The 12,719-nt window shown below is 42.9% G+C and overlaps 1 protein-coding gene across 3 annotated transcripts in view; it reads right to left on the bottom strand.

Annotated features, from left to right (window-relative positions):
• LOC310836885 (THO complex subunit 2-like) overlaps positions 1-10,860 on the bottom strand; it is a 63,452-nt gene extending 52,592 nt beyond the window's left edge. The window contains exon 1 of one of the 3 annotated variants that reach the window (XR_014560297.1): positions 10,415-10,860. Coding sequence is in view for 2 of the 3 variants with exons in the window: in XM_083722686.1 (XP_083578812.1) it covers positions 10,415-10,806 (392 nt within the window). In the remaining variant the exon portion in view is untranslated. The remainder of the gene's footprint in view (positions 1-10,414) is intronic. The other 2 variants (XM_083722686.1, XM_083722685.1) reach the window with 2 other exon arrangements.
• Between the last annotated feature and the right edge of the window lie 1,859 nt (positions 10,861-12,719).

Here is a 12,719-nt window from a genome sequence, read left to right as displayed (position 1 = left end):
GGAAGAAAAGATGTGTGTGGGAGGAGAGGAGCTGGAGAGAGTAGAAGCCCCAATCACAGGGGAAGCCTGGTCTGTGTGGTGGGGCAGACACGGCACAGGCAGTTAGTGGCTGTGCTATGTGCCAGCACCCACACCCCACAACCTGGGGAACTGTGCTTGCCCTATCAGCTAGCCCTTAAGTCTGAAGCTGCTACTGTTGAATGCCAGGTAGCCTCTAAATAAAATCACCCTCAACCATGATGTGATTGTGGACAATGGGCTGATCAGGTCTGTATTACAGAGACCTAGGTGGGTGAGAAAAGAGTTGTTTTCACCCAGATATGCCCTCTTAGGTACTCAGGGCAGCATCAGTGCAGACTTGAGGGTCAGGGAGTGTGAACTGTGGTGGTTCGAGTCCTACTTGGATTGGATGCTTGGGGAGTGTTGTTCAGGATCATGGAGCCTTCAAGGCAGGGGTGATGGTCCTTAAGGTTCAATTTTATATTCTATGCTGTTTAACATCTACATGAAACTAGTCAGTAGGGTCATCCCAGGTTTGGGACTACATGGTCACACAGCTCTGCTTCTTCTTTACATTCACAGGTGTGACGGTGGATATGCAGGACCACTGTCTTGCCTCAGTAATGGACTGGATGAGAGCCAATAAGCTGAAACTCAATCCAGCAGTTAGGGGGTGGTCCTCTAGACCAGATGGATAGGAGGTGCCTGCTCTTGATGGGGTTAAACTGCCTCTGAAGGAGCAGTTATGTAGCTTAGGGCATTTCTGGATCTTTTTCCTGTCACTTGAGGCTCAGGTAGCCTCAATGGCATGGAGTGCATTCCATCAACCTTGGTTGCTGGCTCAGCTGTGCCCCTACCTGGAAAGTGAAAGCCTAACTTCTATGCTCTGCTTCAGTTCAGAAACTTAAGCTGATACAGAATGTGGTGGCCATATAACACCAATCCTGGTTTGACTACACCAGGCCCAATTCAAAGTTTTGACTTATAAAGTCTTAAATGGCTCAGGACTGCAATACTTACAAGTACCACCCTCTCCCCATATGAACTGACCCAGACCCTATAATCATCTGAGCCCTTATTTGTGTCCCCACTCCTCCGAGCACTTCAGAGGGTAGCAACACAAGAACAGGCCTTTTTTTGGTCCCCCTGTTTGTGGAATGCTCTTCCCAGGAATGTTTGCCTGGTGTCTTCATTGCACAGTTGGTTGCCAGGTGAAAACATTCCTCATCAACAAGGACTTTGACTGCTAAAGAATCTATGGCCTTTTAAATGTGTCAGGGGTATTTATTATGTTTTGTGTTTTTATGTTGTAAACCATTCTGTGATCTTAGGATGGTGGTATATATATTTAGTGAACAATAATGCTTATAGGATGGAGATAAAGGTTTCTCTATGTTCACAGAGTTTTGTTTTTTAAAAAGATATTATTCTCCAGCCTCTTGAATAAATGCCTATTTATGAAGCATCCAGTACTTTCTACATTACGTTGACCACAGGTAGGTTGTCACTGGGTACAAAGGTCTACCAAGAAAATCACAACAAATATGCCTTCAAGAAGTAGCTCAAAACACAGCGATCAAATTTTTATGAGCCAGAAAAAGGGTTCTGGAGCAGGCTCTGTACACTGATTTTGCTCAAGCAGCAAACTGAGTGAAAAATAAAATCAGTATCTGTTTACACTCATATCTACTGCTGTGATAAACACTACAGTTTAATTCTACAGAGAAATACTAAAACTGATTGATGGTAAATCTTCCATAACAATTTCACATAACAATCACACAGCCACGTCTACACAGCTGCCATCCAGCTGTTTCACCAACTGACCGATAACTTAGCAAAGAGAATGGTTCAAAACATTCTAGAATATGAACCTTCAAATACAAATGTAACTGATTCTATCAATAGGAAGACCATGGACCTTGACCAGTTTTTGTTTTTTAAAAAGCCTGTAATTTCTTTTTTACTGCTAACCATCTAAACAGTAAATGAGTACACGCAATTACAAAGAAAAGAAACAGCAAATGGGATCTGTAAATCATGGTCTCTCACATCTCACTTCAATAATGTATTTTCTTCTTTACAGTCTTAAATATGGTAATATGTTCCCTCTCTCTTTCGTTCTCTCTTTCTATATGTATTTAAAAATCTGTTATTTCAGCTGTTACAAGCGGAATGTATATGAAAATATAATTTTTAAACAGCATTCATTTATGTCTATTAATTAAGTGTATATGTAATGTAATAGCCCTTAGTTATGCAATTCAGAAAAACCTTCAGCATTTAGGTCATGACATAGCAGTGACATAAATGAGCTTAGGTCATGCACTCCCCTCACCTTCCACATAGGGGGAATGGTTTGGAACTTTTGGCTTCTGCTTAACTGTTTTATCATTCTGTTTGAGCTGATAAACCAAGATAAATATTAACATGACCTAAAACCTTGTTTCAGATAAGAGTAACCAGTTTATCAATGCACATGAAGTAACAAATCATGTTTAAGCAAAAACAGAAACAAATGCTTCCAACTTCCTACTTCTGTACACTTCGGAGAAAATGTGAGCTTGAAGATCTCTGAGCTTAACTATGGCTTAGTGTACCAGCCAGATGCAGCCTTATCCAAAGGCAATGTTAGCAAGGAAAACATTTTCGTGAGTCAACAGTCCTAGTTTTTCTCACATCTTGAAGAAGTGAAGTTTCAACTAAGGCAGATTTTTCAATACTGCAAGAATGGCTACAAAACATGTATTTAGCATTCTAAGGGGGAAATGGCACTGTAACTGATAATATTATTACTGTTAAAAAGCAACTGACTCACAAATATATTTCAGTCGTAAGCCTCAAGTGGTAATTCTACTTACATAAATGTGGCTTATTCTCAAATCACTGTACTTATGACTGGGGAGTAAACAACCACTGTCTGGCATTCTCAATAAAAAGAAATTAAGAGTGAGGAAAATAAAAGGAATCCAAAAGTCACCACCAGAATAACCAAAAGAAAACTACAAGGTATGAAGAGTAAACAAAATAATGTCTTAAAGAATGAAATAGTCATTCATTTATTTTACTGTTTCCAGTGTACATAGGATGTAACAAAGGATACAGACCTCCAGTTAAAGCAGGAAAGAGGTTTGTTAGTTTAAAACAATTGCTAAAGCAAAGTAAATATGATTTACATTACCAGTCTGCAGGCAGGCATTTGTCTAGGCATTTAAGATTAGAAGCATCTAGTCTCCGAGAGACGCCTGATAAATATGAAATAATTACTGGCAATGAGAGTCATTTTATTTTGCTCTTTGTTCCTTTTGAAAATTCTGTGCTTGATCTTTTCAACTCTTCATTCAAAGAGAAAATACTTGCGGTATCAGAATCAAAGGATTCACCCAATAAATTCTGGCAGCAATCCTTTAACATTAATTCTTGAAAAATCCAACTAACAAGTTAAAGGCAACTCCCTCATACAAATCTTCATTGGCAATATCACAATCACCAGGAGATGATGCCAAATAAAATACCATTCGGCAACTCAGAATTTGTATACCACCACAAAACAACGTAAGCAACCAAACCAGCCTAATGCTATTATCTGCCCATTTTCACTCCTGGAGTTTAGATTAAAAAGGTAAAAGTAAAGGTAAAGGATCCCTGGACAGTTAGGTCTAGTCGTGAATGACTCTGGGGTTGAGGTGCTCATCTCGCTTTACAGGCCGAGGGAGCCGGCGTTTGTCTGCAGACAGTTTTTCTGGGTCATGTGGCCAGCATGACTAAACCGCTTCTGGTGAATGTGGGAATATGGTTGGTTTACCTATAGGGAAAATGGGCGCACGGGTAGAAATGTACTACAGGGAATGTCCATTCACCTATCTCTCGATATACAGGGACAGCCATCTCTAGGTCTCTTCTGCCCTCCTTAGGTGCAGCTATGAATTACCGTGATCTGCATAAATTGGCAAATTGGACTGAAGCCTTGTTTAATTCTACCATTTTGGCTTTAAAATTAATTAACAAAGAAATGTCAGAATTGAGAGATGTGGCTCTTGAAAATCGTTATGCTTTAGATATTATCCTTGCTTCTAAAGGTGGAGTTTGTGCCTTAATTCATTCCCATTGTTGTATGTATATATCTGATCAATCAGCCAATATTTCTGCTACTATTGATTATATGGAACAAATGATAGCCCATAATCCTTTGAATCCACCCGAAGGTTTTGATCCATGGGAATGATTATCTTCCTGGTTACCTAATAGAGTATGGTTAAGAAAACTTTTCCTAATTGTAATTTTGTTTGTTGCAGGATTTATTGTGTTGTGTTGCTGCATTCAATGCCTACCTTCTCTGTATGGTCAGTGTACTACGTGGTGGTACAAACCACAACCCGCCACAGGGATGACAAGAAGGATTTATGTTGCAAGTTATAAGCGTTTAGAAAATGAGACAAATGACTCTGCTTAGGTTTGGTTAAGAAAAGCTTTATTTTTTCATAAATAAATAAGAAAAGAGGGCATGTGGGAATATGGTTGGTTTACCTATAGGGAAAATGGGCGCACGGGTAGAAATGTACTACAGCATGACCTTTTGACAGGGCAGGCTGTGTTAAGCATGATCAGCGCGTGGACACCCCATGCTGGCCTGTGATTGGTCTACACAGCCTGCCCTGATAGTGGTGTGATTTTCCTTATATGGCATTGTCTTTTACTGTTGAGTTGATACAATGTTCTGTGAAATAATAAAATGCTAGGCTGCAGCAGTTTGAGCATGCTCAGGGCCTGATCAGTTCTGTTCAGCTCAGTTCAGCTCAGTTGTTGCTGGCTAGGCCTATTCAATATATCATTGGTGTGAGGCTGATTTATTTCTTATGGCGAGCAGGCCCTCGTCAGGTGAAACCAGAGCAGGACACAGAAACACTATTTACCATCCCACTGGAACAGTACCTATTTATCTACTTGCACTTTTTGGCATGCTTTCCAACTGCTAGGTGGGCAGGAGCTGGGACAGAGCAATGGGAGCTCACTCAGTCGCGGGGATTCGAACCGCCAACCTTCTGATCAGCAAGCCCAAGAGGCTCAGTGGTTTAGACCTTAGCACCATCCGCATCTGAGTTTAGATTAAGAAAACACAATTTTGTATAAACCTGCTCTGTTATTATATTTTTGTCAATGTTAACTAATCTGTTATGTTAAATATGCATTTTATGAAACAACATTTCCTATTGTATGCACTAAATCTACTGCCAATCAATTACATTGGTTGACCAAAAGTTTTAGTGCTATGAAAACTAATTCTGTCTCACCATGGGCATGCCCCATGGCTTACTGTGCAAGTCTGATCCCGTCCTTTTTTTGTGCTTGGGAAATAAAACATGATCTGTTGCCAAAGTATGTTGTTAACATACTGATCATGGTTTATTGTAAACTAAACAAACCATGATCTTTGGATTAACATAACATGAAGCCAGGAATTGTGGTTTGCTTCATCAAAGCATGAACCAAGAGCAGCAAAACAAACTTGCTCATACACACCAAGTCCCAGTTCAAGTAAGCCATAAACCACCATGGCTTAAGTCACATTCAAATGTGGTCACTGGCTATTTTATAAACTTCAACACATTTTCCCCATGTCATCTTTTTTTAAAAGGACACATAGACAGGCTTCATTACATGGTTGTTGTTTTTTCGGCAATTCAATTATATAATGTTTACCAAATTACTTGTATCTATACCAGACTTTCCCAACTAATGCCTTCTGCGTATTTCGTACTACAACTCTCATCAGCCCCGAACAGCATGCTGATGTTTGTTGAGACTAATGAGAGATGTAATTCAAACATCTGTAGGATACCAATGAAGGTAGCACTGCACTTTGGGGCTAACTTTGGGGCACCACTTTAAAAATGGTGAGAAAAGCCTTTTCTTTGCAGAGACTATTATTCTTCCTCTTCAACCTTATTATTCTATATGTTTGATAATTGCAGCTCATAGCTCAGGGAAGAACCAAAGCTCAGTGATGGAGTACTTGCCTTGAGTACAGAAGGTCCCAGATTCAATCCAGGTAGTGCTGGAAATAACCCCTATCTGAAACTCTGGACAGCTGCTACTGGTCAGAGCAGATCATACTGAGCTAGATGGATTAATATGGACTTCATATAAGGCAACTTCCTAGGTTTCTATGTAATGCTTTTCACTCATTTACCTGGGAGAGACTTTAGGCTAATGAGCCTGTAATTTCTTATCTTCTCTGACCCCGTGTACATTTTAGAAATTGTTGTAATATTAATACATGACTGACTGAACTTTAAGCTGGTCTTAACAACTAGTTTAGAATGTGAATTTTTTTTCTAGAAGATATTTAAAGGCACAAAAATACAGCAAGCAGCAGAGCAGATAATGAGGAACCTTTGGGGAATAGCAGCAGTCATGTTTATGAACAGAGACACTACAAAAACAAGATATTTTTTAAACCAATTTAAAATTAGTTAGGAACTTCTATCATACACGAAACACACATCTAAACAGGTTTTGAACTCTATGAAGACAAGGGTTTCAGCTAATAGTCATGCCTGACAGCAGGTATTTCTGAGAAAAGGTGAACACAGTCTAACCCAGGGGTTAGCAACCTTTTTAGCCGTGGGCCAGTCCACCTTCCCTCAGACCATGTGGTGGGCCGGACAATATTTTGAAAAAAACACACCAACGAATTCTTATGCCCCACAAATAACCCAGAGATGCATTTTAAATAAAAGGACACATTCTACTCATGTAAAAACACGCTGATTCCCAGACCATCCGTGGGCCAGATTGAGAAGGCGTTTGGCTGCATCCAGCCCACGGACCTTAGGTTGCCTACCCCTGGTCTAACCTATGCTGGTACACTTTGAAAATGGAAATCTTCTGTGACCCAAAAAAATTAAGATGTTTTGCTCACAGGTATATATTTGTATCAAACCCACATAGTGGGCTACTGAAGTCTAAAACTGTGTGGATAATTGAACCAGCACATCAAGATGTTGCGGCTAAAATTTTATGGACCTGGAAATTTCAGGAAGGAGAAGAATTTATTTATATCCAGCTCATCTGGCTGGGTTTCCCCAGTCACTCTGGGTGGCTCCCAATCAAATAAGAACAGCTCTTGCCCCTGGATCTCATTTCTTTGTTAGAAAGTGTATCTCAACTAGATTGTTTGCAATTTTGAGGTGCCCAATAGTTTCAGCAAATAAATTGGACCGACTGTACCTAACTGGATCTAAACATTCTTTTGTAGTAATATCCTAACTACACTGTCAAAAGAAATCAGAACTGGGATGGCCACTGTCATACTTAGGTACATTAACACAGAAGGATTACTTAGAATTTGTTCTTTCCAAAAACAAGACTTGTACTATGTGGACCTTAATACCTACTGAACTATTACAAGTCGCATTTGCAAATCCATCTGCACATGAAGAACACTTGCAGGATTGATAATATGATGGGACCACATCATGCATATTCCAAGAAATAGACTTTCTGAGTCTCAGTTTGATGTGTTTAGTAAGATGTCCCACCAAGATCAATGAGACTTTGTTCCAAGCAGTCATATACAAAGAGTGAGATCCTTACAGTCTTCATCCCTCAAAAGTAAATTACCTGTATTGAATGCAAGTTACCTTCAAGAGAGTACTGCTCACACTAGGGTGGTCCAACATGTGGCCCTTGAGGCCTTTTTTGGCGGCCCTTCCTACGACCCCCTCCCAGTTAATGACCACCAGCAGTAGCAGCAGCAACTAAGTGTTGCACTATATTGTCATCAGAAAGTCCTGCCTCCTACATTCCCAGCTGCGGGCACGCCAGGTGGTTGGACAGTACAGCTCGGGATACTACACTTGATCTTAGCCAAAAGGCCGAGAAGCGAAAGGGGCACTTCGCGTATCACATAATATGTGTGTGGTTTTATTGCTGTGTTGTAGAGTGGGGGAGGCGGTGCAAGAAGGGGGTGCCAAGAGGAAAAATACTTATATAAGAGGATTGATAGGAAAACAGCCAAATTCGCATTCAGCTTCCCTATTTTAGTTTGCTGCTGCTGCTTCCTGTGTCCTCCTGGATAGGTTTTGATCCTGGCTGCACATAGCACAATGAAGGTGCAGTTATTTTCCAGGCTAGTTGGCCACCCCCTCCCCACCTCCTTTCTTTCCTTCTTAAGCAAAAGTTGGTAATAGCACAATCCTATGCATGTCTACATGCTCAACTGGACTAAATCATCCTAGAATTGTAAACGTCCCTGCAAAGAGAAAGCTCTGTTCTCATTTTGCTGCTTAAAAAAATGCAAATAAATCCAGATTCCTTCATTGCACTAAAAAAAAAAAAGTGATGCAGCAATTACTGTATTTTCTGGTCCTCTCCATTCCTTTGGCCAATTTAAAACTACACTCCAGGAGTTTTTGGGAAGGGTTGGGGAGAGGAAACAAAAGTTCCACCCTCCCACAATATTACATTTAAGTTCAAGGATTTATTCTTCAAGCTTTTCAAGCTTCTTCACGGGCTGCATTTATTTACTGGCTTCACAAGAGCTTTGAATTGTTTTTTATTAGAAGCCTTCTAAAATGATTTTGTTTTTATACCCTGCCTGCTTATGCTGACAGGAACTCAATGTCTTCATTTTTAAAGAAAGAGACAACTGTTTGTGTATTAAATTTTATTAAATAAATGTATTATTATATTTAATTGTGTATTCATTTATATATCCATTTGAATATACTGTGTATATTAAATATAATTAACAATATTGCAAGCACTTTAATTTACAATTTGGAAATTAAATTCAGTGTGTGGCTGCATGTTCTGCATTGAAGTACTCTTGTGTCCCACTAAGTCTGAGAGGTTGGACCACACTAGCTCAGGCTATAAGCTGCAATCCTAAGTAAATCTGGAATTAAATTTAATTTATGTCTGTATTATTTAGATATGAATAAACATACTTGGGACTGGGCTATAAATCGTGGTCTGGGATACTGCATAGCTGCTTGATTTCAATTCAATTCAAATGATTTAAGGAATTTATATTCTGTTTAGTTGTTAGCATTTGTAAGTTGATAACTGAAGTACAGTGGTACCTCGGTTTACATACGCTTCGGGTTACAGACTCCACTAACCCAGAAATAGTGCTTCAGGTTAAGAACTTTGCTTCAGGAAAAGAACAGAAATCGTGCTCTGGCGGCCTGGCGGCAGCAGGAGACCCCATTAGCTAAAGTGGTCTTCAGGTTAAGAACAGATTCAGGTTAAGAACAGACCTCCGGAATGAATTAAGTACTTAACCCGAAGTACCACTGTATCTGCTTTCTGCATAATGACAGCTCTCTATCCACAAAGTCTTCAAATCCCACTGCAGCTAAACTACAAAAGGCAACTTTTATAGCATGACCCTACTAAGCACGTTTATTCAGAAGCAAGCCTGACTGACTTCAATGGAACCCACTCTCTAGTGAGAGGGATTAGGGTTGCTGTCCAACCCCATTACACCTTCAGCAAGTGGTCCGATTTTATTAGCAGAAACCCCACACTAAGATGTACAAAACTGGAGCCAGAAACCTCACTGGGGAAGGTACCAAAAGGCAGCCCCTAAGCAAGCTAAGATGGTGGGGGGAAGGCTTACACTTACAGCATCCAAGCTTCACGCTTCTCTAAAGATAGCTTTCTATTCAGAAGGTTGGAAGAATAAATTGTTGAACAACAATGCAACTGCAGGAAGGAAGGTCCAGCTATGGTGGGGAGTGGGGAACATTACCAAAAGGCGAGGGCTGGTTAACGTAACAATAATGGCAATAATAACGGGGGAGAGAAAGGAAAGAAAGAAAGGGAAGGAAGGAAGGATGGGCCCAGGATACCTAACATTACACAGCTTTTGACGAACGTCTGCCTCACGAGGGAAAGGCGGCGATCGCAGGCGAGTGGGATGGTTGGGGGGGGGGGGTCCCACCGAGAGACAACCCCCCCCCCGGCGAGCGCGCCTGTCCCGTTTTCATCGCGAGGCAGGGAAAGGATCTCAAAGCGATCTCCAAGCAGAGCGAGAGGAAGAAGGACCGAGATCTAAAGGTCTGGGCCGGGGGGGGGGGATTAGCGCAAGAAGAGATGGGGGCGGGCGCGGCGCTGAAAGGAGCGAGGGAAGCCTGGAGTCACCTCAGGGCCTAGCGCTGGGAAGAGGCGGCGGAGATCGGGGGAATCGGGGGGTCGCGCGCGGGAAAAGGGGGGGGGTCTCGTTCCCACAGCAGGAACCGCCGATCTGAGGGCTTGGGGGAGTGGGATCAGGCCCTCCATTGCCCACCCTCGCCGATCTTCTACCCAGCGCACCTTGCCTGCCCCCCCTCCCACCATGTCTTTCCCCCCTTACCACCCCCCACGCCGCTGCGCCTCCCCCCAGACCCCCACGCCTCCCCGGACTCACAATTCGATCTTTCCCGATTTGTCCCAGTTCTTGATCCACTCGGCAGGGAGCGCCGCCGCCGTGGATGCCCCCGATGTCGATGCCACCGCTGAGGCCGCCGCTCCCGCCGCCATCTTCCTGGTGTAATGCCGAAAGCCCGGATGCGAGAACGGCGGGCCCGAGGTCAGAGGGGACGGTGGGGGCGGCCATGACGAGCATGACGGGAAAGTGGGCGGCGATGGAGGAGGAGGACGAGGACGACGACGGGGAGGAGGAGGAGGAGGGAGAGGATGCTTTTGAGGGCGGGGGAACCTGGGCTTCCTTGGCGGCATGGCGCGGACTAGGCGCAGGGGCAGCGCGGGACTCCGCCGGGAGGAACGAAGAGAGCAGGCAGGCGTAGGGAAGTAGACCATGCCTTCCCTTCAGTACAACTGCAGACTTCTTGGGCCGAGGCCTGCTGTTTAAATAGTTCCCGTGCGCCGGGTCATGTGATGGACTTTGCGCGGGGGAGGGAGCCTTACGTGGACGGCGCCCCGCCCCGCTTTTAATTCAGTTTTGCACACCTGCGCTGCTGCTCTGGGGTTAAAGTGACCCGCAACAAGTTTCCGCACGCTAAGCACAAAGTCTACAGTATTTCCCCTCACCCTTTGCCCCACTCATTCCAGGCAAAGGATTGCGCTTTAACATTCCATGCCCTAACTTTATTATTATTATTATTATTATTATTATTATTATTATTATTATTATCCCAAGCTTTTCCACGAAGATCTGCTCTTTAAAACTGAATTGGAGCAAATATCAATTCAGATTTTCCACGGTTTTCTTTCCATTTGCTCTGATTTAGTGTTAAAAAGAGGGTTTTCACATGGAAAGCTTTGGAGCAAAAAAACAACAACATGACTCTGACACAGAGCTTTAAGAGCACAGGAGAAGTAAGTACTGTATGGATAAGCCCCCAGCGGTAAACAGCCGGTTTTCCCCAGGGAAACAATGGGTTAAACAAGAAACCTCTCAGACTTGTGCTTAGGAAACATGGGGCAAGCAGAAGTGTGGCCAATGACCAAAGATTATGGGAGTTGTAGTCACAAGAATTTCATATGTGTCTAGATTCCACCCATGTTGGCTATCCCAAGGATCAGGAAATGTGTTTTAGGCACATAGCCTTAATTTTATCATATAACAACAGAGCCATGTTGCACCTTGACTTGTCTCCGTTAGCTCTGTAACCAGATACAAACAGACTATAGATGTGCGATTGTTTGCATGAAAGAGTGTAAACTAGTTGATTTGTGAAGTTGAATGGTTGCGTAAAAAGGTAAAGGTACCCCTGCCCGTACGGGCCAGTCGTGACCAACTCTAGGGTTGCACGCTCATCTCGCTCAAAAGGCCGGGAGCCGGCGCCGTCCAAAGACACTTCCGGGTCACGTGGCCAGCGTGACGAAGCTGCAACTGGTGAGCCAGCACCAGTGCCGCACATGGAAACACCGTTTTACCTTCCCGCTATTAAGCAGTACCTGTTTATCTACTTGCACTTAGGAGTGCTTTCGAACTGCTAGGTGGGCAGGAGCTGGGACTGAACGACGGGAGCTCACCCTGCCGCGGGGATTTGAACCGCCGACCTTACAATCAGCAAGTCCTAGGCACTGAGGTTTTACCCACAGCGCCACCCGCGTCGCTCCAAATAGTTGCGTACACAGGTATAAAGACTGCTCACTCATAGAATATAACATGTGAATGCCCCTTTTTCTTTATAGCATTTAACAACTTTGATGTGCCTCTGCTTTGCCCTCTATGCCAGTAGGGAAAGGCTATAATATTAATTCTACTGAATTTAATTCAACTTCTGGGTATGTAGATTGCATGTAACCCACCCACCATGGCACCCCAAGGTAAAATGTGATCTAAGAATACTGTTACAGAACTGGGGGGCTCCCCTTAAACACTAAAATTACCGTATTTTTCCATGTATAAGACTAGGTTCTTTCCCCTAAAAAATTATGTCCAAACTTTGGAGGCGTCTTATACATGGGGGCCATCTCCCCCCGTTTTCTTAAATAGGAGTCTTAAATGGAGGTGTCATAGATGAAAAAAATACGGTAATCAATGCTAGGATTTGGGGTTATTTGTGATAGGAAGGGATAATATAAGGAATAAGCAAAGGAATTCCTGGGTAGCTTAATAAAGCAATAGAACTTCTTGCACCAGGTGTGACCAGAGACTGGAGATTTGGAAGGTTGCCAGTGAACTGCTCGGGGGAAGGGGAAGGGGCTTCTGGGAAGAAGAAAGAGGAAGAAAGGCTGAGATCCATCTTGGTGAGGGAGAAGGA

Source organism: Podarcis gaigeae (assembly GCF_964106915.1).
Source record: "Podarcis gaigeae genome assembly, chromosome: Z".
Lineage (NCBI taxonomy): Eukaryota > Metazoa > Chordata > Lepidosauria > Squamata > Lacertidae > Podarcis > Podarcis gaigeae.
Note: the sequence above shows the minus strand (reverse complement) of the source record. Positions and strands in the feature narration are given on the sequence as shown.